At 38.2% G+C, this 26,383-nt stretch overlaps 1 protein-coding gene across 3 annotated transcripts in view; it reads left to right on the top strand.

Moving 5' to 3' along the window:
* LOC131233879 (aminopeptidase M1-like) overlaps nucleotides 1-26,383 on the top strand; it is an 84,463-nt gene that overhangs the window by 39,922 nt on the left and 18,158 nt on the right. For all 3 annotated transcript variants that reach the window (XM_058230712.1, XM_058230710.1, XM_058230713.1), the window contains 4 exons: nucleotides 2,854-3,036; nucleotides 12,921-13,248; nucleotides 13,338-13,459; nucleotides 13,542-13,639. In XM_058230712.1, coding sequence (XP_058086695.1) covers nucleotides 2,854-3,036; nucleotides 12,921-13,248; nucleotides 13,338-13,459; nucleotides 13,542-13,639 — 731 coding nt within the window. The remainder of the gene's footprint in view (nucleotides 1-2,853; nucleotides 3,037-12,920; nucleotides 13,249-13,337; nucleotides 13,460-13,541; nucleotides 13,640-26,383) is intronic.

Genomic DNA, 26,383 nt, shown 5'->3' with positions numbered 1-26,383 from the left:
GAATGATGCTTTACTTGGAAAGTGGTGGTGGGAGTTCCTCGCCATTCTTCCTAGGGGGCATCATGTGTCAAGGGTAAATGTTTTAGGCCCTTTTTCTGATTTATAAGGTAAGAGGAACAGAGGGAGATCATGTCACCATGCTCTATTACTAATTACTAGGCATCATAAGATACGATAATTCTTGATTGAGATCATGTTGAAATCAGTGTTTACCATATTGGTAGTGCGCATGGTAGCGCACCCTTGGGATACGGATACGTATCGGTTATTACATGGGATATATTGGTTGTATTGGGTAATGTATCGTTGTTGTTAGGAAACATTGGGAAATTGGTCGAATTTTTCAATGAAACTACTAGGATTGTTAAAAAAGACATTAATACACACTTTTAAATCAATACATCACAAAAAACATGTGCACATAATAAGCTTCCTTTGCATAGGGTCCTAAGCTATTCACTATCTAACTGAACTAATGCAACTATCTCCAAGTCAATTCATATAATTAAAAAATTTAAGAGGACATTTATTTTAAAAATAATTAATAAATCTTAAAAAATATAAGATTTATTAATTATTTTTAAGTAGAGTTATTAAATGGTCTGAAAATGCAATCAATTGGCTATTGAATGAATTTTTCTTCTTGCTTTGTTTTTGAGCAAAATTCCTCCTGTGATTGGAGTTTGGTGTGAAACCATGTAGTAATTCTAATTATCTTCTTTCTTTGGTTCTCTTTTCAGTTTATCTTATTTTTGCTTTATTCTCTTCTCATCCTTTTTCCCCTCTCATTTTCTTTCGTTTCCAACCAAAGACCATCGCCCTAGCCCTTTCGTACCTAATCCAAACTATCACCCTAGCCGTCTGGACTATGTTGCTGTACTTCCCATCTTCAAACCCTAATTCCCTAGTTTCCCAAACCCTATTAAAAAAAACCCTATTTCTTAAAAAAACATAATTCCCAAAACCCCAAATCCTAAAACCCTAACCCTAACCCTAACAAAGTACAAGTGAATCATCAAATTATCAAATCCTATGGTAGATGGAAGTTCTACCTTCCATTGGTCCTAATTAGTTAATATCCTATAAATCCTATACTACGGAATTGTAGGTAGTCTTGAATTGGAGCATCCTTTAATGCTTGAACTCTTTAACCTTGTGATAGATTAGCTTTATTTTTTGTTATTAATTTCATTGCATCATTCTAGGTTATACTATCCGTCCTACATCTGTAAAATTCAAGGTTATTACAGGCCATCCATTAAACATAGTTTGGAGCATTTAGTTATCAAATTAAAGTCATGGTTACCATTTTGTCAATTACAAAACAAAATAATATGCTAGTTTGTTTTTTTAGTTGAAAAGTTTGTATTTTGGGAAAATTAGGTGATGTAGAAATTGAGAATAAGGAAAATTTCCATAAAGAAGGAAAAAAGAAATGAAGTTGTGCAATATTGGGCAGGGTATGTGGAAAAAGCTCTAAACTATTATTACTTTTTTATTTTTTATTTTTATTTTTTTATTTATTATTTTAAATGTAAATAGGAAAAGGTTTTTAGAAGAATCATTTAGGATTTTGCTTTTTCTTTTCATTCATTAATATTAATATTTGACCCACTATTTGGACGTTCTTTTCTGAATAATTGCGAATAATTTCTTGGAAAATACGAGAATTTTGGTTGGATACAAAAATATAGTGTCTTCCTTTTGTAAGTGCATGTTGGCCACCTGTATTGCCCTAATGAGTACAAAGACACTCCATCATCACAGCCTCATCACAGCTATAGGGAAACTTTGCCTGGTAGTGATGCGCCAGCTGGTCGCAAGAGAGGTAAAGGTGGGGGATTGAAGTGAGGTGGCAGCCTGTCACTAGCTTTGCAAGTAAAGCATGAGAATTATTTCAAATTTTGTTTGTCGAAACATGATTTCTTCAAATCTTTCAGGAAAAAAAAAGGTTCTTAAAGCTGACCCTAGGTAAGTTCGGACAACGCTATGATAATAATAAGTGTATGCATATGTGTTTCTGTTTTCTTGGCAAAAAAATTCATATCATGTTGCTTAATATGTATTTGTTTTGGGGTAGGTTGGAGGCCAACACTTCTCCGGTATAAATATCATATTCCTTGGATAAACTTGTCCTCTATTCAAAACCTTTTCCTTGAAAAAACTACGACTGCTTAATTTAAGCAGGGGAAGTCTCTTTTTGGCAAGAGCATCCTGATCTTACAAGATAGAGAGTCCAATTTATGCTCTCATTTTAACTTAGGTTGGGTATGAACATTCACCCATAGAAAATCAACCATGGTTTGTACATCTTGCTAATCTTGCTAAACAAGAAGCATTGGTTCAGATATAGGTTATGATACGGCTGTATCTACCCAAAACGTAACCAAATCAGCCATCCTCATTATATAGTGGTGAAGCCTTTTTTTTTTTTTTCCTTTTTTCGGGTGGTGGGGTGTGTAACAGCCTGTATTGGTTAGCAGATTCTATATCTAGAGGTTATTATTTAATAGTTTTCTTCACCAACATGATTGGGAAATTAAGGTTGAATGCGTGAATTGTGCTTGACATGTATTCATGCACAGTGCACCTACTTGAATGGGAAAGCTAGATCACTATAATGATGATCTCAGAAAGTTGAATGACTGAATTCGTTTGTTGACTAATTTTGAAACGAAGTCAAAAATACAAAAAAATGTTCATATGCATTATGCATTCAACTTTTTTTTTTTTTTTGCTAATTACATCATTTAAATATTTTTTTCTTTGGTGCTATTATATTTGAAATGGTATCTCATATTTAGGGACCTGCTCTCATGGTGCTTCATATATATTGTGTTTACATTTGACTAGAGATCATTGGCGTCATATATAAAAAGATATGCTTGCTCGAATGCAAAGACAGAAGACCTATGGGCTGTTCTTGAGGAGGAATCTGGTGAACCAGTGACCATGCTAATGAATTCATGGACAAAGCAAAAAGGATATCCAGTTATCGATGTAAAAATCAATGATAACTACTTGGAATTCGAGCAGGTTTGTTTTTTGATTTCCTATTTCTTGTATTTGGTCAATTCATCAAATCACAGTAGCTGTACTAAAATGTTGTTGTCTTCCTACAATATGATGAGTGTTTTACTATTTCCAGTTAAGTTTCAAAACCCTACTCAAATATTCACGTCGTCCTATGCTTGTTGGCTATCTTGTAAGTTTTGATGATTCATAATGACAGTAGCTGTAAAATGTTGTTGTCTACCTACAATATGTTGTGTTGTACTATTTCTAGTTTAAGTTTCAAAATCCTGCTTAAATATTCACATCGTCCTATGCTTGTTGGCAATCTTGTAAGTTTTGATGATTCATACATGATTTTAGATGCATTCAAGTAACCTAGAAGCTCCAATAGAGGAAATGATGGCCATCTGCATTTGATTAATAAACTAATTCTGTAAATGGACATAAAATGATCCCCTATATGAAGTGGCTGAGCCACTCCTTATGTGTATGTATATGAAATGCCCAAGTTCAAGATACATGTCTTCCCCTTCCCTTCCCCCCTCCCCCTTTTGTTTGAACGGCATACAAGATAACATTTCTCAGTAACCAGGTGGAAGAATTTAGAGATACTAGGAGGTAGGCCTAGTCAGCGTGCTAGGACAAGTTAGTAACCACGGGTCATCTTAAGAATAGGGGGTGGGCCTTGCCATACAACTTCCGGCAATGTTGTTCCCATGAAGAATTTGTGATCATCTGCTATTGCTTTGTGGCCAGAATATGGATCTCTATCCTCACCAAATTTAACATGAGTTGGGTTTTCCCTCGCTTTGTGTGCGACTTGTTGGGCAGTTGGGTTGCATCATCACGGTGACCCCTTTGGTCAGGTGTTGTGGAGCACAATGATTGCAGTATCGATAATATCGGTAGATATTATTGGTATCACAGGTCAGCAATATGAAACTAACCTGGAGTATAAAAAGTCCTTGGCATCGAGCAATGTATCACAATGTATCAATTGTATTGCGAGATATCGCGCTTTTTCTCTAGTAAATTTACTTGGTATCGCCAAATATCATCGACACCGACAGGAATTGAGCCTTCTTTAAAAAACCCTATTTGAAATTCATTTTTTTGTCATTGTCCTTCTTTCTTCTCTAATCTAAACACATTGTGGGTAGATTTCAGTCCATCATTTTCAATCTTTTGGGAGAAAAACTACTGTAAAAAAAACTATTTGTAATTTAGCTGAGACATTCATAGTACTTACTGGGCATTTTCATTGTCCGATGCCTGATGAAGATATCCCTTGAGAATATGCCCTCATTCTTTGTATAAAGGTCCAGTAAAGCGCAGATCTTGTCTTATTTTTCTCTATCTAGAATTGTTCTTTCCAACACATCAATAAATCCAACCATATGCATAGTAAGTGCTTCTGCTAGATCAAAAGAAGCGGATAAACAGGCTGAGTTAAAGATGTAAGTAGCCGAATATAATAGAGATGCCATTTGGCTGCCCCATCTTCTAGCTATATTATCTATGATTGGCTTGTAATCACGCTCTCTATAGTTAAAATGGTCCATGATCTTATTTCTCGCCCTCTCCATTGCATCATATATGTAACCCGTTGCAGGCTTCTCATCCCCGTCCACTAATCACAACACAGTTACTAAGGGCTTGAATGTTTTTAGCACCTTTACCACTTGTGTCTAAAAACTTTGTGAAAGGATTGTTTGTTGAACTTGTTTCCCTTCAGCCTTCTTTAACCAAGGCCCACTTGTAAAATCAGCCAACACTGCAAAGCTTCTAAGTTTTGATTTTTTTGCATGTAATCTTTGTTATGTTAAAAAGGCTGTAGCGAAACGGGTGACTGATGGATGTAGCAAGTTACCCTCAATGTATTTTCTTATTCGACTGAGAAGAAGGGCGTGTTTGTACATAAAGACCATGATTCTTCTAGCCCTCGCAATCATATTTAAAAATAACCTACCTATATCTTCTAACATCAGATCAACATAATGGGACGCATAGGGGGTCCAAAATAAACGACGCCTCTTCTCCATAAGAAGACAACCAACCAATACATATGACGCTGCATTGTCTGTAATTACCTATATAACATATTCCTCACCTATTTTCTCAACTACATTATCTAGTAAGATAAACAAGTGTTCTCCAGTATGTGAATCACCCGATGCATCCGCGGAGTTCAAGAACATTGTCCCAACTGGACAATTTACCATAAAGTTAATGAGAGACCGACCGGATCTATCGGTCCATCCATTGGCCATGAGTGAACACCCATATGTTTTTCATGATTCCTTATATTCAGCTATAAAGGATCGTTTATAATTAATTTTGGTTTTGAGGCATATCTCTCTCATTTCATGATATGAAGGAGGTTTAAGCCTAGGTCCAAATTGACCTATAGCCTCAACCATGACTTTGAAGCTTCTCGATTTAACTGCGTTGAAAGCAATGCCGGTTTGGTAAAACCACTTAGCAATATATTGAATATTAGTTTTCCTGTCTTTTTGTTTATACCGGTTTTCTAAAGTTGTTTGAGCCGACCCTTTGCCCCGACCCCTTTGGTCGACCACATCCTCAGGGTGTGATCTACACCATCTATCCATGGGCCCATGCCCTCGGGCACTTTTCGAGGCCATTGGTTGTGATTTAGACCGGCCTGTCGAAGTAGGGGGAGTGAGACTGGCTTTATCTACATCAATTACGTTTATGTCTTCATACGCGTCTTGTTCCATATATTTCTCGTGACGTAGGGCACTATCACGTATCTTTCTTGATTATTTATCCATATACTCCATGATCTCCCTTCGGATTTCTGGAGTAATTTTGTTGCATGCTTTTGCATTTGACCCTGGTAAATGTGCAAGGTGTTGCTTGTGCCGCGTAATGCCACCGGAACCCATACACCCACATAACTCACATACTATGTGAGTCTTATCCATGGCACTATGATAGTGCCCATGCTTCTAACCCAGGTCATTCGACTTGGGTTTCAAAGAGGAAGATTGAGAAGAAGACATGGTGTTGGTGTGTGTATTGATTATTTTTGTTATTATTTGTAAGTTGTAAACTAGTAAAAACTAAAGTAAAGACTAAAGATTAAGAGTCAAGAGACTAAAGAGATGGGAGAGGGAAAGAGAGAGATAAGAGTCAAGAGACTAAAGAGATGGGAGATGGAAAGAGAAAGAGAGTTACACTTACACACTTACACTAGTAGTACTAGAAAGGGAGAGGGAAAAGAAAAGGAGAAAGAGAGAGAGAGAGTACACACTTGTAGTAAAAGGGGGGGGGGGGGGGGGAGAGAGAGAGAGAGAGAGAGAGAGAATTACACAATACAATTATAAAAACACAAATTACACAATCAAAATTCGGAAATCGGAAATATATTTTTCACTTGACTTCTTGTCTTCACTCTTGTCTTGACTTGAGTCTTGAGAATGTTGTAGACTTGTAAGTTGTAACTTGCAAGTAACAAACTAAAAAAAAATAAAATGTTTTGAGTCTGTTAACTCCTGAATGTAAAGAAAGAGAGATAGAAAGAGAGAGTGATGGGTGTATGAATATGATTATGATATTTAGAACTTAGAAGAAGCTAGAAAGAGATAAAATAGAAGTAGAATTAGAAAATATAATGTGAGAGTTGAGTAGACTTGAATTCAATTTCGATGTATTCTTGAATCTTGCTTGCTTTATTTTCTTGATTCTTGAATCTTGAATCCTTGATTGAAACTTCAAACTTGAAAGAAATATGGAGCTTGGGCGTTGGAATTATGTGAGAGAGAGAGAGAGAGAGCAAATAGGAGTGTTTTGAATGCCTTTTTATAGAGAAAAAAGGAAGATTTTTTATTTTTAAATTTCCAACGGTCAGAAAACAGTTAGATTTTTGACTGTTGGCGAATATGCGATCGCATATGCTGTATGCGATCGCATATTCTTGCACATGTGGCATATGCAATCGCATATGTGCAGAAATCACATACGCGATTTCTGTTGCACTGTGCGCATATGCAAATGTGCAATCGCACATATATCCCATGCATTAACCGATACGTATCCGAATCCCAAGGGTGCGATACCGAGATGGTAAACATTGGTGGAGCACGTCTGCCCTTATTGTGATGTGGCTCATATGCTTGGAAAGAAATTCACGTGTATTTGAAGACAAGGCTTGCAATGGAATGAAGTGCTGAACAAGATTATTAGGCAGGTTAGTCGGGCCAATGTTGACCCTAAATTTAGTCGGTTCTCTTCTGTTCTGTTTAGAAATTGGGAGGAAATTCTCAGTTGTGGCCCGCACAATAGAAAGGCGATCACATCTTGGATGCCCCCATAGCCTAGCTGATAAAGATAACTTTGACAACCGCTCATTTGGGAACTGTGGACTGGCTTGGATGGGCGAATTGGTTTGTGATTGTGTCAGATGAACGGTGATTTAGTTTTCAGGGCCAGTTGGGATTTCAGAGTCGAATTGGGCAAAGGCAGTGTCTTTGTTGTGGGTGAAAAAACTAATTACTCAGAATAATCTCTTCCCACTGTCCATTGAAGGAGTTTCCTTGAATGCAATTTCGTGGGAGAGAGAAGGATCATATTTCATATCCCTTGAGATCAACAAACATAATAGAAGAGATCAATGATCTTCGTTTTGATCATGCCTTCTCTTTTGCCTCCATTCCTAGGGATGCTAATGTTGAGGTTGATGCCCTTGCTAAACAGGTGCAAGTAGACTGAATTTGTGGATTGAGGGCACCTGTTAATTGTGATGCAGTTGCTAACATCCGGATTGGTTGATTATCCCTGTAGGGTCGGGTGCTTTGATCTGCTCATGTGAGGGTTTCCTCCTTAGAGTCGGACAGAGATAACGTCACTAGTGAGAGTGGCATAAAATGGTGTAGGTGGTTTGTTAAAACAACACTTGAGTGATCATGACTTCCAACTAGTGTCTTCTATCTTTGAGCTCTCTTCTGTCATCCTCATTAGCATAGCATGGTTCGAGCTATTTTGGGTTAGCTTTACAAATTCAATTTTTCCAGAAGTTCCTTCCTAAGGCCTTGTGATGAGGACATCTGAGCAACATACAAGAAGAGGGTTGAGCCAGTCTCCTTATGGCTAGACGACTATTACATGGGGCCCACTTGGCCCAATTCATATTCCTAGCCACGTTGAAGACCCCCCGTGCATGTTCATGCATCTTTCAAGACCCCACACTGGGATGATGCATGCGAGTTGCATATAGGAGCTTGATGATCAAACCGTTGGATCATCATCATCGAACATCTTGATCGTGGACCCCCTTGGGCCATGAAATAGTTTAGTTGTTTAGATTGTTTACATGCTTCGTTATTTTTGGTATACCTTATTATATTTGTGTTGAGATTAGGGAGTTAGGAATAACTTTTAATTTATTAAGCGTCTTTATATTGAGAATCTTATTTGAGAGCGTCTTTTTGTAAAAGGTCTTTTCTGAGACGATAAAAGAGAAAGATGAGTGTGTGAAGCCCTAATGCCATTATTTTGAAAAAAAAAAAAAAAGCTTTGTGTTTTCTCTTCTTCATGTGATTTGAAGAATACTCCATGTGATTTGGAGCTTGGGTTTGGTGTGATTCCATTCCCCATTCAATAGAGGTGCGAGGCTTCCATCTATCATCTTCCTTCTCTCTTCCTTTCTATTCAAAAGAAGTATTTTCCAAAAAACTTCATCTCTCTTCTTCCCTTCCTATCAAAGACCATCCAAATCATCTTTTTCTTCAACTTTTCATCATCTAACTTCAACCCCAATCGAAATCAACCATTGAGGACCCAAAAAACCCTAGCCAATGACGTAAATGTGCGAGCCCCTAGACTGATCATATAGACAACCGCTCAATCCTTTGATTTCTCCTTACGTCCCCCATCAAAACCCCTTGATTCCCCATCCATAACCCTATCCTAAACTTTAGATCCCCAATTTCCTATTCTTTCCAATTTCTAAAAACCCTAATTCCAAAACTCCCAATTACCATGAACCCTCATTTTTCAAATTTTAGATTTTCCCCTTCTCAACCCTAATCATAAAACCTACAAATCTGTTCCTTGATTGTGGAAAGTGCCTATGCTAAATTGGAAGTTTTATCCTTCCATTTTGCCTTAGTTTTAATTGATTTATGTAATTTTTTAACATGCAGGCATGTGATTTAGGTTAAATCAAATTTTATTTCCTATTGTTTACTCTTAATTACTTGGTGGGTTAACATCTTTTATTAATTGAATTACTTTATGGATTCTTTTATAAGCTCCACGTTGCATGCTAGCATTAAATCATGTCCCACATCACATTGTCTTCGATAAGTAAGAAAGCTGTCATATCCCTTCTCATGACTTCCAGCTAAATCCTCATGGGCTTTCCTCTCACTCTCCTTTCATGTGCTTCCACTCTAGTGAAATTCCCTTTACTTACTGGATCCATTCCTTTCTTCTTAGCATACGTCCAAACTATTTGGGTAAGATTTGGTGATCATGGGATCTATGTGACGTAATAGCTAACTTAGATGCAACAGTCTCTTCAATTGTGAAAACTTACATGAGTGATCGAGCATCTCTCTGTATCGGGGGCGTAATGGCCCGTGACGGTGCATTTTTTTCCCCCAAAAAATATGAAAAAATATGGATTAAATCTGGAATATTTTAAGCATTCCAAATATGCATTCATTTATAAATTGGAACATGTTTATGGTGGTGTAACGGTCCATTCTTTGGTGAGAATTTGTATCGAACTGTCTGATGAATTTATGAACCAAACAACCCGGAATTAATTGCAAACCTTTTATATTTAGTTTTCTAACTATATAATATGTATATAAATTTATTATAATGAATGTAATACCAAAACATCTTATATTGTCAAGTTTTCCTTTTATTTATAGTACTATATCATTGCATACTTTGTGACTCACATGCATTTTATTTCAATATATAGAGTTTAAGGACTTTTGTATCCTATTATGTAATTCATATACTTAATAATTTGATATCATTTTCCCCCATAAATCTTTAAAAAAATTAAAATTAAATTGAGGTAAATAGTGTTGTCGATTCGGAGTTGGTTCAGGGACCATTTGATGCCCCAAACTAACCTCAAATTAATGCAATCTATTGGCACTTATCCCACTAATGGATTGGTGGACATTTATAAAATGAAAAATATCAAATGGTCTTATTTTAAAAAACAATTGGAAAAAAAAAGGTAAATCCAGATCTCAGGTGGACCACTAGTGGGCCAGGCGGGCCACCTTGATGTTATAGAGAATGCTAGTGTATTGTATTTATTGTGTGTCCTTTTAGTGTAAGTGCATGTGCACACTTCCCTATTCCCCTGCAGTGTACTGTATGCTTTTTCATAATAAAATATTATGTGTTAGGGCATGCAAGCCTAACACATTATCTCTCCCAAACTCTCCTCCTTCTCTCTCAATATTCTCATCTCTTCTTCACATTATCCTCATCAAATCTTTTTCTACTGATGTATTTGTATATCAATGCCATCAATCTGTTTTGCCAACTCATTTTAAGGCATGGTCCAAAAATTTAGGTAGATCTAAATCTTCGGTGGACCACTAGTGAGTATTCCTTTAAAAGTGGGGCCTACCTCTATGCATTTGTTGTATATCCATGTGGGCCATCCTTTTTGCCAACTTATTTTAGGGCCTGGTCCAAAAAAATGAGGTTGATCCAAATCTTAGGTGAACTACAAAATGAGGATTTATTTCCCACCATTAAAAATTTCTTAAGACATTTTTTTTTTTTTTTTTTTGATCAAGCTACTATTTGTGTTATCCCTTCATCAAGGTCAAAGTTTATGTGAGCTTATCAACAGGTTCGATGGAAAATAAACATTATAGTGGACGACATGGATATACTACACATAAATTAAGGTGGGCCCGCAGGACACGTTAAAAAAAAGATTTAAAGTGCCTGCAAGTGCACTGTTCAGCGTGCACTGCAGAACATGTTAAAAAACAGATTTAAAGTGCCTGCAAGTGCACTGTTCAGCGTGCACCGCAGAACACGTTAAAAAACAGATTTAAAGTGCGTGGCAGCCACGCAGTCCATTCCGTTTTCGACACTGAAATGAAAAAGAAGAGAGAGAGAGGGGGAAACTGAAAAAAAAAAAGAGGGAAAGAAGAGAGGGGGGGGGGGGGGGGGGGGAAGGTATTTTTTTTCTTCCTAATTTCTTTAGGCCCGTAACAGCCGTGGGGTGCCCATTTCGACCCCGTATTGCGTAACGGTGTCAGCCGTTACCGCTACGTATCGGCCGATACAGCCGTATCGTAACGGATATGGGACACCCCTCTGGGCCTTACTTATGGATCATCTTGACATCGTCTCTATTCCGTGGTTGCTGCTTTTTGAAGCACTTCCCGTGTTCAGCTTTTGTATTGGACTGCATCACCTTGAGAGGCCCCATAGGATTGGATCTCATGTAAGCTTATTATCCAATTTTATAAATATGCATCTTCCAAATATATTTTGCGATTATGATCTTTTGAATTAATTGCAAGGTAGAATGATCTAATAATTTGATAGTTGAGCTCTTTCATAGGTCAAATTTTGTCTAATGTATATTTAGGGTCTCTCCTTCATTAGATTTTGATATATTTGGCACACCACACATGTCAGAAATTGGAACTTAAGGAGTAGCTCTTCCCTCATTTTCTTCGTTCTTCATAAAAAGTAAACAAAGGCACAAAAGCAGTCTATCTTGGTCAGAGTGGAGGGAATGCAGCAATACGTGTTTACAAAGATGATGGAGAGATGAAACTTCACAGGAGATCATGGAATGACACACTTGAGTGCTAAGGAGATCTAGGAAGGATGACAAATATTGATAAATATGAACCAATGAGATTGCTAGTGGTGATAATTTATGAAGTCCATGATGGGACTAACTTCATATGCTGGTTCAATTGGAGGAGTTCAGACTCAAGCTGTGTGGTTTGTTTTGACCCTTTAATGGTGAGGACCAATGGTCTGGGTCTATCTTGTCGAATAACATTTGAAATTCAGCAAACAAACTGGAGATGTGAAGGTGGCTTTGATTTACCGAAAAAGGAGGTGTCTTTCACCTAATATGATAGGATTTTGGTAAAACATTTCTGACAAGTATACTACAGTATCCAGTACTGGTATCGTGTTATGGTGTCTTGACATGATATGTTAGCATATACTAGTATCGGGGTATCATAGAGACACTGATAACATACTTGGGTCCCCTTTGGACACACCCTCGAAAGGGACGCTTGAGGCATAAACACTCCCTTTTGAGCCAAACCATGCTTCTTGATGTTCGTTTGGATGAACTTTGCAAACCCCATTTCACTATCCCACTCGACAATTTAGGCATTAAAATGCTGACTCAATGAAGGAGATTGGTTCTCGCGGAGTCACCTAAAAAGTAGGTGTGAGACCCCTTCTTAAATAGGTGCATCTAGACAGTCCCGTACAAGTGGTCTTCATTTTTTATTTTTCAGAAAACACCCAGGCTAACAAAAAGATCAATAAGCATAACAATAGAAACATAAATAAGGAAAGCATTTATCCACTGCCCATCACCTTATTGTTTTGGTTGGGTGACACCCCATTAATTGTGCTTATTATTCCCATAAATAATCCTATGATGCCAAAAACATTTTTCTTTATGTCCTTTTTTATTTGTTTGAAAGATGAGGATGCTGACAGCATGTTTATGCAATTATTCTATCACAATGTTTTCCTCTGCATTTTCAGCGGTTGTTTAGCCTGCATAAACACGGAAGTGTCTTGTTCAATATACATTATGATTCTTTGTGTGGTTTCAGGAAATTTTATTGTTTCTCCTTTTTCTTTGCATTTCTTTTTTCCTTCTAAATTAGTTATATTGATTGCAGTCACAATTCCTGTCAAGTGGACTCCTCGGGGATGGACAGTGGATTGTTCCCATTACACTATGTGGTGGTTCATATGTTACCCGCAACAATTTCCTTTTGCGAACTAAATCTGACAGGTTAGAGATATTGGAGCTTGTGGGTTCTTCCGATGAAAGCTTGACAGAAAAAAGGAACCAAGGGGAAGGGGATGAGAAAAATCCGGAATGTTTTTGGTATAAAATTAATGTTGACCAGACAGGTTTCTATCGAGTGAAATACGATGATCAACTTGCAGCCAGACTTAGATTCGCGATAGAGGCCAGCTGTCTGTCTGCAACAGATCGATTTGGTAATATGGTTGTGTTCACCATCATTTTTTCCCCACCTTTTTCTTTTAGTAGTGAGGCTAACTTGCATTCTTAATGTTCTCAATTTCAGGCATTTTGGATGATTCGCATGCCCTGTGTATGGCATGTAAGCAGACATTGTCTTCTTTGCTTTCTTTGATGGATGCTTATAGAGAGGAGCTGGATTATACCGTTCTGTCATGCTTGATTACTGTAATGTTTCAACCGATATATATTTTAATGTTCTTTGAGTCTTTCCTTCAATTATTGTGTTTCTGATTTCCCTGCTCCATAGATATGTAGCAAAATTGCCAAGATTACTGCTGATGCCACTCCTGAATCATCAGATGACATCAAACAGTTTTTCATCAATCTTCTCCAGTTTCCTGCAGGGTAAGTGTTCGAGATTATTCTCAATGATCCAGTAAAATTTTGATTCAATTGATGACCATATGGCACTCTTTTCAATCACTACCATGAAATGTAGAGTTGCTCTATTTTCATGTTGTTCGCTCTGGCCTTATTGGATTGGATTCTATGGTTTCTTCTCATTATTGGGAAGCCATGCATGCCTACTACCATAGCCTTTTCTAGGTTTGAAAGTAGTGTCTGTCGGATTGCATAAATGCGAACATGAAGAATCAAATCGGTGATTTGAAATGGATGGAGATTAGCTTTGTGGATTCAATATAAGATAATTATATATTTTGGTGATATAATGCTAAGAAGGTTGAGATCAAATGGCATCACCTTGTGGAACTTTAAGAAAATATGAACCTTTTAGAAGGCTAAAAAGCAGCCGGATGATGGTAATAAATGAATAGGTGACCTGTGAAAAAACGTTGACTGGCTGTGACATTACCATGGACAAGTAAACTCATTAATGGATAACCGATGAAAAGATATTGATTCAAAGCGACATAAGCATAGATATGTACACTTTACACTCTGAAACTGAACAATGATATCAAAATGCCAGTGCATAAAAATGCCATCAATGCCTTTCTTCACCTTCTTAGTTAAACATGCACTCTAAAAAACTTTGACCATTCCTAGCTTTTTTGTTAGGAAACCCTGTTTCCCTGGGTTGCAAGTTGAGTTGAGGACTAGAGTTATTTGTACTGTTGTGCCTCTCAATGGATATTTAGTTAATAGACGTGCACTTTATTCACTCTTGAGCAATAACTAGACACGTTTCATATCAACCTTACAAGACTAGTGCTAATAACTGTTTGTGTTTGGTTCTTCTCATGGAACTACACATGAAATTGTGCCAATGGAACTATGATTGTGGTAGTATACATCTGTAAGATTTGATGGTGAAGATTCTAATTCTTCAAGAACTCCATCCATCCTGATTCACGAGAATTATCCATCAAATAAGGTAACAGGAGCATTCAAAATTGATTTGTTAAGAACAGGAAACATGAGAACCTCGGGCCACATGAGTAAATGCTCCCTGGTCAGTTATCCACAGTGCTAGCTGTTGGAAAGCAAGACAAACTATATACCTGTGTTCACAGACGTGGCAACAGAGGAAAAGGAAGGAGCATTCTTTGGAAGTCTACTTGCCTTTTAATAACTAAAAAAGTATTCATCACAAGTGAGAGTAACTGAGTCACCATTAGTACTTTGTGACTGTTGAGAGGAGATAGGACCAGCATCAAACATCATTCATTGCCACTTTAGAGGTATATGCATGGTTGGCCCATGGTGGTTTATCATTACAAGTTTAATCGATATGATTATTGAAAGTTTGAAACCACAATGTGAGCACTTCCACTGTTTACCACCTCACCTTGTCTCATAGCCACAAGCACAACCACTGCATCCTCCATGATTCTTGTCACCGCTGCCCATTGAGGTAACAAGAGCATACCTGTCATCTCCACCACTAGTAGAGACAGCCCTAGAGACACCGTTTGAATTCTTGCATAGGCTTCATTCAAGGATGGGACAACAACGGAAGATCTCTTCAAATTATTTAATGACATGCGACCTTGCCAACCATGCCACTGATGGTGGGAGATACTTGTGTAGATTTGCATAGAGATCAAAAGGAGAAGAAAGAAAGAGAAGAAAAGATGGTCAGGGTTTCACGTTCCCAACCCTTGTCTCTTATATTTAAGTAATAAAAAGCAAATATGATGAAAATGCCCCTAATACAATAAACATTATGTCTAGCATATCCCAAGACTAAAAACATTAAGCAACAAGTAGGACGTAGGCCCATACCTATAACCGTTAATACTCCCCCTCAAGCTGGAGCATAGATGTCTTACATGCCTAGCTTGCAAACAAGTTTGTTGAGCTGAGATTTTCCAAGAGCCTTGGTGAATGAATTTTCCGATTTGGTCATGAGGTGAAATATAAATTATGTGGATCTGTCCTTGAGATATCTTGTCTCAAATGAAATGGCAATTAACTACTATATTCTTCGTTCTTTCATGAAACACGGGCTTGTCTCGAATAAAATGGCAATTAACAACTATGTGTTTCATTCTCATGAAACACAGGGTTATTGGTGATATTTATCACAGCTTGATTGTTGCAATGTAAAGAAATTGGAAATTGAACTTTGAATCCCAATTCTTCGAGATGAGATTTCGACTATATAAGAATGCAAGTCGTATGTGCCATTGACCTCTATCATGCTTCAACACTTGACTTGGCAACCACTTTTTGTTTTTTTACTTTTTCAATTAATCACATTACTACCTAAGGAAGGTCCAATAACCCGAGTCAACCTTCTATCATGTCTCGACCCTGCATAATCTGTATATAAAGAACCGGTTGTTTGAATATGATCATGGACTCTATATAAGATATCCTTCCCAAGGGAACATTTCAAATACCCGAGGATCCTCATAACTGCTATTAGGTGTGTGAAGTCCTTAGACTTTGCATGAACTGACTCACCACACTGACTAAAAAGGCAATATATGGCCTGATGATGGTTAAATAGATGAGTTTGCCAACAAGTCTCCTGTACATACCAGGTCTTGTAACAATTCTGCTTTAGCTTCCAGTTTGAGATAAGGGTTCATTGGTGTATCAATCAGTTTGGCTCCCAACATCCCTTTCTCTTTTAACAAGTTAAATTATATTTTCTCTGACATAGATTTATTCTAACTTTCGATCTTGCCACTTCAATGCCTAGAAACTTGGAATAAATCTATGTTAGAAAAAATATACTTGTAACTTGTTAAAAGAGGAAGGGATGTTGGGTGCCAAACCAATTAATACGCCAATGAAACCCTTATCTCAAACTAGAAGCTAAAGTAGAATTGTTAGAAGACCTTGGTATCCATTTGAAACTAGGTTTGAAGATATGCCTTCAACTTTTCAATACCCTCCAAATCATCATCAATTACTGTAATGTCATTGACATACACAATTAATAGTATATAGCCATAGGTTGAGTGCTTTTAGAAGACTGAGTGATCTACTTCTTTTTAATCCAAAAGATATGACCAAACTACTGGGCTTCTCAAACCAAGCCCCTGGTGATTGCTTCAACTCATGTATAGACTTGTTTAACCCATATACTTTAGATGACTCCCCCGAGCATCGGACTCAGGAGGTTGCTCTATGTAGACTTCTTTGTGTAGGTCTCCATATAGGAACAAATTCTTCACATCCAGTTAAGAGAGAGGCCAATCATGATATCCAGCTAGTGACATAACCAATGTTTTAAATATTGACGATATTGACCAACATATCCCACGATATATCTTGTATCCCGCCTGTGTGATATGAAACGCCCAAGTAGTGCCGATATATCCCACATGTTCAATCCGTTGCGCATTTTCAATTTTCGATCCCTTTTTTTGTTGAATTTATTTTAAATCAGTGTCAAATGGTTACAAATCCATTGGTTCTTCACGTTTTGCATAAAAAATCATGGAGTTTGAGCTTTGATTTCAATATCCATTGGTTCTTCCTGTTCTCCATGTTTTTTCTTTTCAAAATTTTTCTTCAACCGACTGTCAATTGAGACTAATTTTGAAGTATTTATAAGTATTTGATGAAATGATCATCACATACACTCTAATTTCGAAGTTTGAGTGTAGGTGGTCTAATTTGGGAAAAATTAGGGAAATTTTGAAAATTTCCCAATTTCTCCCAAATTGCTTGCAATTTTGCACTCTAAACATGAAATCAAGCATATATGAGGACTAAACTGATTTGTTAAGCCCTTGTCAATTTTTGAAAAATAAAAATCATTTTTAAATTAAAAATTAATAAAATATTATTATTATTATTATTTAAAATTTTTCCTTAAAACAACTGTCAATTGAGACTAATTTTGAAGTATTTAGGATTGTTTAATGAAATGATCATCATATTTACTCTAGATGTTATCCATTCAATTTGGATATAATTGTATTAGTTCAGTTAGACAGTGCATAGCTTAGGACCCTATACAAGGGAAACCTATTATGTGCACTTCTTTTTTAAGATTATGATTTAAAAGTGTGTATTAAGGTCTTTTTTAACAATCCCTGAAGTTTCATTGAAAAATTCAACCAATTTCCCAATGCTTCCCTATGTTTCCCAAAAAGTGCAATAAATTACCTGATACAAACAATATATCCCGTGCAATAACTGATACATATCTGTATCTCAACGGTGTGATACTTAACGCAATACCGATATTTCAAACAATGAATATAACAACCTGAACTGAAAGAAGCTTAACCAATGGGGAAAATGTATCTAGATGATCTACCCCATAAACCTGTGTATATCCCTTAGCGACCAACCTTGCTTTGTAACAATCAATTGACCTATCAGGCAAGAACTTAACCGTGTACACCCATTTACACTTGACTAGAGTCTTACCTGAAGGGAGATCATTCAGCTTCCAAGTATCATTGGAGTACATGGCTTCCATCTCTTCATCCATAGCTCGTTTCCAATTTATGTGATAAAGTTAGAAATAGGATGAGCAACGCAAGAATGTTTACCTTTCTGGACTGCAATAAAATGATCATCAACAACCTCAATAAACTCAGAAAACTACGGACCTCAATAGGTGCAGTAGCCAATCGTGTAGACGAGGAATAGTCTGTAATGCCTGGTCTTTTACCATTTTCTGTAACAAGTCTGTGTGAAATACTTCTGAGGTGATAGTGGCATCCCAACATCAAATTATGAAGAAAATACGTTTGGTGAGGGAGCTTCCATAGATGTCACTTCGACAGTACGCTCATCTTTAACGTAAAATGGAATATTTCAAACAAGGTTACATCAACAGTCACAAATTGCTTCTTAAGAGTCAGGGAATAGCACCGATAACCCTTTTGAGTACGAGAATATATCAAAAAAATACACTTAGTGGAATGAGGCAAGAGTTTATTTCGACTTGACCCAAAATAATCAAAGCAAGTACAACAGCCAAACACTTTAAGAGGAACAAGAAAAGCTAGTTGATCAAGAAACAACATAGAGAGTGATGTTTTGCAATTAAAAGTTAAAACTGATGAAGGCATCCTATTGATCAAATGACATGTAGAAAGAACTGCATCACCCCAGGAAATTTGTGGAACATTCATTCCTAATAACAAGGCTCTAGTCACTTTCACCAGATGTCTATATAGAAAGATTATGTAGCGTATGTATATTTAGGTAGTGTTAGTGTGTGAGTACACTATATTTTGTGCTCCTCTGAAGTATGTAATAGTGCCCCTTTTCTAATATAATAAAATAAGTGTGTTAGGGTGTTTTTGGCCCTAAAGCACGATACTCCCTTTCTCTCGAACTCCCCTTTCTCTCCATCTTCTCCTCTCTTTTTCTACCTTCTTCTTCTCTTCCCTTCCAAACCTCTCAAATCTACTTGGTATCAGAGCCCGGTGCTTTGCATTGACAGGTGCTACAGGAGATTGCTGATGTCAACAACCTTATGGCTGGCATCAGCAATTGTAAGGACAGTACATCACTTTTATTTTATCAAGAAGAACATGGCTGAGGTATGTTATACTCACTTTTCCCTTTTGGCAGAAAAAACCTAAATCTCATTTTTTTCTTCGATTTATCCCAAATCGGTAGTTGTTTCTCTAGATTCCTCTCACATGGTGGGTCAGTTTGGCTGTATTTGACTCTCCATGAAGTTGTTTTGGAGAGAAGATGTGATTTGGAGGTGCTGTGAAGCCAAACTAGGGCCAGTTATACCATTTTCTGATGTACACCTCATCTGTGAGACATGTTTGTGTTGGGTTTACTCTATATATGACTAGTTTTGGTGGGTTCCTTCTTCTTTACTACTTTTGGACCTTTCGAACCACCATATGGAATTGAGGCTTCACGGTTTTCTTTTGTTATTGTTGTTCTCCCCTAGCCCTCTCTTTGAGTTTATTTGTTGTGTGTTAGTATGGAGGACAAAATGTTGTCGGGTTTTGGTGTGGCACCATTAGAATCTCATCCTTTGTTGATCACCACTGTAAAGTTGAACGGTGATCACTATTTACAGTGGGCTCAATCTATAAAGTTGTTTTTGGGGGGCCGAGATAGACTTTCGTATATACTGGATGACGCTCCATATTCTACATATGAAAAATTTTAAGTCTTGGACCAAGGAAAATTACCAAGTCATTGTTTGGTTGCTCAATAGTATGGAACCAACTGCGAGTACACTTCATGACATGTACTTGGAAGCTCAAAATATATCAAGAATGTTTACATTGATCTCGGATATGGGAAGGTTTCAACAAGATTCACGATCCCTAAAGGAGTACTTCTTTGTTCTATGAGGTATGTGGGATGAGTTGGACCTCTATCATCCTTTTTCCCTCTAACTGCACTATAGACTATGATCTCGTTTGGAAGCAATGTGGAGAAACCAAAAGTCTGCAGTTTCTTTCGGAGCTTAACCCTAAGTATCACGGTGTGCAGAGACAAATCATTGTCATGAATCCTCTTCCCTCTTTAACAGCTATCTACGCAATGTGTCAAAGGGTCGCTACATCATTCGCCTCTCCTTTTGTTTCCCCGGATCAGTCTACACATGCTGTTGGAGATCAGTCTTTATTTCGACATGATATTAAAGTTCCCACATGGAGTGCTTAAGGACGTGGTCGTGATTCTGGATCGAGTACTCAAGGCAGGGGCCATGATGTTGATCATAGAGGATGTGGTAATTGTGGTTGCGGTGGACGAGAACGTGATGGTCCTGGCTATTACACTCATTATGGAGGTACCATCCATTGTCGATCGTTGCTGGGAGCTTGTTGGTCACCCATCTTGAGCAGGTGTGTCCATGGCTGGTTCTATCTCCACTAGTTCCGAGCAGACTTTAGATCCGACTACAGCAGAGAAGCCTACCTCAAGTGATTATGTTCTCGTCTCGTGAGGTCTATGATGCCTTGATGCGGTTGCATGTGCGTGAGTTCCTTGATACTTCCAAAGCCACTATAGCCCTGTCAGGTACTGCTCTCCTTGTGGCCTCTTCTCCTACTTGACTCTGTAGCTACCTCACACATGGCTGGTAAGCCTCATTTGTTTATGTCCTAAATCCTTGATATCGGACATGTAATGTATATTCAATTATGTTGTAAAATCAGCAAACATATTATTAACAACTTAAAATAGAAGATGTATGCTATTCTACCACAAAAACAAAGCATTCAATTACGCACAAAATAGATGAATTCACAGTAAATCACATTCCCACATTAATAAACCATTAAGAAATATGAAAATCTAGGATCCAAGGGACGTAGAAATCCATCAAATAGCATGGGTTAGCAATTCAATTTCAATCTAAGAAGAAGACCTTCTAGGGTAAAGGTTTTCAGAAGGGAAAGACTAAGGTTTGTGAGGATTGAAGGAATTGGGAATTAGGTTAAGGAATTATGTGGAGAGACTCAGGTTGGGACTTCCTCACATCTTTTGGATCACCCTTCTTGACATCCTCCTTCTCCGAGGTACTTTTGGGAAGAAGAGGATTTGGCTTTATCATCTTACCTTTATAAATAGATGAACACGTATTTGAACGGCTAAATAGTGTCACATCATGGTCATATAGCAAAGGTCTGTCCAAAATGATGTGGCCTACGCCCATTGGCAAAACATCACACCACAGCGTGTCTTTGTGGGATGCAAATTGAATGGGATAAGACCGTTGAGAAACCAGTATCGATGATGCATACAGCCAAGGTCTGCCGAAAATGATGTGGCCTACGTCCATAAACACAACATCACACCATCGGGTGTCTTTGTAGGAAGCAAACTCAATGGGAATAAGACACCGTTGAGAAATGGGTATCGAGGATGGCATTAACCCATGAAACTTGATAGGGCTGAGGGTGAGGGAAGTGTCACATCACGGTCATATAGCTAAGGTCTGCCCAAAATGATGTGCCATACGTCCATAGGCAAAACATCGCACCACAGCGTGTCTTTATAGGAAGCAAACTGAATGGGAATCAGACACCACTGAGAAACATGTATCGAGGATGCATCAACCCATGAAACTTTATAGGGCTGAGGGTGAGGGACAAGTTTCAAGCCCAAAAAAGATACAGTGCTAGCGGAGACCACATTGGTGCAACTGCCACTATCAATTATCACCGTGCAATTTTTGTCACTACACCTGACGTGTGGAAAATTGAATTGCGTTAATCATTACTCATTGTATCCTGGGCTAAAGTGCATCTGACAATTGTAATTGGCACGACCTTAACTCCTTCAACTTTCTTTCTTTCTTTCTTTCTTTCTTTCTTTTTTTTCTTCTTCTTCTTCTTTTTTTTTTTTTTTTTTTAAATTTTTTATTTAATCACTAGTACCAATTTAGGGTTGATATTCTTCTTCATCACAATCTCCCTGATCATCCGCATCCTCGTCAAACTTGCCAATCACGAGGGCCTTATTTCGCTCCTTTGTAAGGCATTGGTATGCGAAATGGTCGTATCCTTGCCAATCATAACACTGCGCTTGCTTACATCCCCGTTATTGGATTAAGTACCAGTAGGGGCTTTGGATTGACTCCCAAAACTAGGCTTCGTCCCCTAAGGAGTAGTCTTGACATTGGATTCACGAGAGTCGAATCGCCTCACGAATTGCTGTTTCAAATACTTTCTCAAGTTTTTGAACCACTTGATAGGCGCGTTCTAGGGTGCCAACTGTTGGAATATTAAGGCTTATTTGCAAATATTGTATAAAATGGGTGATGCAGGACCGATGCATGAACCAAATAACATGTGAGGTCTAGTAGTAGAATTAAGACAATTAACAAAAAAAACAAGCATTGCCAAAATCATCACGAATCCCATGAAAACCAAAAGAACATCATGCATAATTTTTGCCTAAGCCACCAACATTGTCACAAAAGATCATTAAATAAAAAGAAACTATGATCTAATGGATGTAGGGATATCCAATTAGCATAGGGTATAGTATATTTCAAAGTAGAAAACCTAATACAACGTAGGGTAAAAATAAGGGTTTGGGTAATTTGGGAAAGTAGGAAAGTTAGGGATTTTAGATTTTGGGTTAAGGTTTTGGAAATGGAAGATAGGTAAAGGAAAGATGAGTTTAAGAGAAGATGAAGGCTTAGGTTGGGAGAATCGAAGAACTTGGATGGAAAAAGAGATGATGGTGTGGGGATAGATGGAGACCTCGCACCTCCATTGATGAAGATTAGCCTCACACTAATCTCCCTTCCAAATCGCATAGAAGTATCTTTAAATCTCATGAAGATGGAAGAAGAAGAAAGCAAGAGCCTTTTATCTCTCTTTAAAAAATAAAAAATAAAATAAAAATCACAAAACCTAATGAGGGAAAGAGTCACACGCCCACCCACTTTTTATAGCTTCACCAAGTTTCACTAATTACAAAAAACACCTTGTCTTATGAAATTTTAATAAAAATGGCCCTAGTCTAAAGAGAATCTACTAAATCACTCACAAAGGTGTCCAAACATAAAATAATCAAAACTAAATCCTAAAAGATGATAAAATCTAAAAAATTGATGTGGACGATCCACGATCAATGGCCCGATCATGTGATCCATGCGATCCAACAGCCCGATCGTCATGTCCCTCCAATCCAGCAATCTGGATCACTCCATAAAGCAGCCAATGTGCATATTCCCAATGTGGGGTCTTCCAGATGCTCACACATGCACATGGGGTCTTCAGCCCGATCACGGGTACTCGCCTAACCACAAGGAAATCGGTGCGGCCCACCTCCTCTGATATGTACGCAACAGTGTACATGACGTGATGTCCTCATCAGTGGGTTGTTATGATGTAATAAAGAAAAATACCTTACATATATATTGAATAAGATAATAGAGAGATCCCATGTTCTCTCTCTCTCTCTCTCCAAACCCTCTCACATTTCTCCTCTCTGGTTCTTTCATTCTTCATGGTATCAGAGCGGAAGATCTTGTCTTCGAATCTCGGTAGCAGAAAATATGCCTCCCTAATATATTCTTCCACAGGAGGTCGTTTATGGTGTGAGTTGTGAGTATCCCTCCACTTGGGTGTGAGTTGTGAGTGTCCCTCCACCCTTTCCCAATATGTTCCCGTGCAGAGTTCCACCCCACACGTGCAGGGGAGTGTTAGAGTGTTAAGGTTCCTTGATATACATTGATACGCCATCCTCTGACGGCTCGAGCTTTTAGAGAAAGTGGTGATTTAACATTGATTATTTCCTTATCTGCCAATCTTGATTGGCCTCTATTCCAGCCGGATGTTAAAAATACCTTCCTTCATGGCGATCTGGCAGAAGAAGTGTATATCTGCCCCCTGGTTTTCAGCTTAAGGGGGAGTCTGGGAAGGTGTGTAAGCTGAAAAAGGCTCTTCCGGCCTTAAGCAATCTCCCAGAGCATAGTTTGCTAGATTTAGTGCTGTTATTCTCTCATTTGGCTTCAGAAGATGTCAGGCCGATCATACAGTATTCATTCATACCCGAGGAGAAGGCATAGCTATTATACTTATCTATGTGGATGACATTGTTTTGATTGGGGATGACTTGGAGTTTATTGATCAAGTTAAGCACAAGTTGAGCAAAGAATTTGAGATCAAAGATTTGGGTCCATTGCGGTACTTTCTAGGGATTGAAGTTGAACACTTCATATCCCAAAGAAAGTATACTCTTGATCTGCTGAGTGAGATTGGTAAATTAGGTGCTCGTCCAGCTTTATCGCCTATGGACCAAAAGCACTCGTTGTATGCATCTGAAGGAGAGAGTTTGACAGATCCGGGTATGTATTAGAGATTAGTTGGAATATTGATCTACTTGACGATTACAAGACCGGACATTGCTTAAGCTGTAAGTATCATCAGTCGATTCAGGCACTCGCCAAAGGTGCCTCTTGTTCTTGTTGTACATCGCATATTGAGATATTTGAAGTCATGTCCTGGATGTGGTATTCTTTATATGAATCATGGTCATGTTAATATTGTTGGCTATTCTGATGCTAACTGGGCAGGATGCTTAATGGACAGAAAATCTACTTCTGCCTATTGCACATTCATTGGTGGCAACTTGGTTATACAGAGAAGTAAAAAAACAAGCAGTCGTATCTCAATCTAGAGCAGAAGGAGAGTATAGAGCTATGGCTCATGGGGCTTGTGAACTCTTGTGGCTAAGATCCATTATGATGAAATTGGGTTTTCCTATCACCTCAACTATTCTTCTCTATTGTGACAGTTAGTCTGCCATTGATATTGCTTCTGACTCGGTCTTTCATGAGCGAACTAAACACATTGAGGTTTATATACATTTAATTCGAGAGAAGATATCCTTTGTATAATTGGCTACTCCATTTGTCAAATCTACAGAACAAATGGCAGACATGTTTACAAAGGCTCTCAGCTCACCCAATTTACAAGAAATCTCTAGCAAGTTAGGTGTGGGGGTGGGGGTTAGAATATTAAGCTAGTAGGGTTATTTCTATAAATATGATATCAGTGGGCTTATTTGCAAATAGTATAAAGTGGGCTGCTATGATGTAATAAAGGAAAAAACCCTACACATATATTGTATAAGATAATAAAGAGATCCCACGTTCTCTCTTTCTCTCTCCAAACCCTCTCTCTCACATTTTTCTCCCATCTCTCTCACATTCCTCCTCTTTGGTTCTTTCATTCTTCACTGATGTTGTGAGGAATGAGCTCACACTGAGCTCGAATTGGAGTCCCATTCTAAAATGGGAAATGGTCACTAACGGGTCCTCCTCGATGTTACAACGCATCATATATTCATCACTATCGATGATATAATCAGCCACGGGCATCGATCCCTATCGAAGGGATTGGCACTGATCCAAAAGCTTCTGGCGATAAGAGAGTGGAAGGTGCTTTTCTTTCAAGATCTCTTTCATCTCAACCCACAGTGACATCAGGTCATCTCCAGACCTCTCCACTTCCGCTCGACATTCATCCAAAACAATTTGGCTTGGCCCACCAACTTCATCTTGGCAAGCATCACCCGACGGCAATCGAACATATTGTACCACTCGAAATAATGACCCATGTTCAAGAGCCAATCGAGGAAGGCCTCGGGGTCCAAGCGACCATCATAACTCGAGTCTTCAATCTTCACACTCTTCATTACTCGCTAATCAGGATCATGGTGGTCTCGATACGTTTCAAGGGGTGCCTGGGTGCGCACTCCAACACGGCCATTACCTCAGCCATGACCTTTCCCACATCCTCCAACTTGGTTTCCCTCCAACTTCACCTCCCACTTAAGATTGGTCATCTTTCGCATTGTCGGGGTTTGCCTAGAGAGAAACTTCCAATTGGGTTATGCGAGTGTGTCTCTACCAGTTTTGGTTGTTGGTTATTGGTTATCCTACCTTGGACCTCAAGGGTCGCAAAACGGTTATTCATGGCATTGATAGCCTTAGTAAGCTATTCTAAACTCATCATGGGGTGTAGACCAAAACCACGACCAGTACGAGTAGGCATAAATCGGGTATCTAATGAGGAACCTATGAACTAAAGACTTTAGATGCAATATGAGGAGAATGGAGAGACTGTTAAATGTAGACACGACAATATGAAAACCTACCCTAAATGTGATATGAAAACCCTATGCTAATTTGAGGACCACACTAACCCTGTGCTAAACCCTAAGATCTGATACCAAAATTTGATGCAGGACAGATAGCCTAAACTATAATGA

This window comes from Magnolia sinica, chromosome 18 (genome assembly GCF_029962835.1).
Source record: "Magnolia sinica isolate HGM2019 chromosome 18, MsV1, whole genome shotgun sequence".
Lineage (NCBI taxonomy): Eukaryota > Viridiplantae > Streptophyta > Magnoliopsida > Magnoliales > Magnoliaceae > Magnolia > Magnolia sinica.
This window is presented reverse-complemented; position numbering and strand designations above follow the sequence as displayed.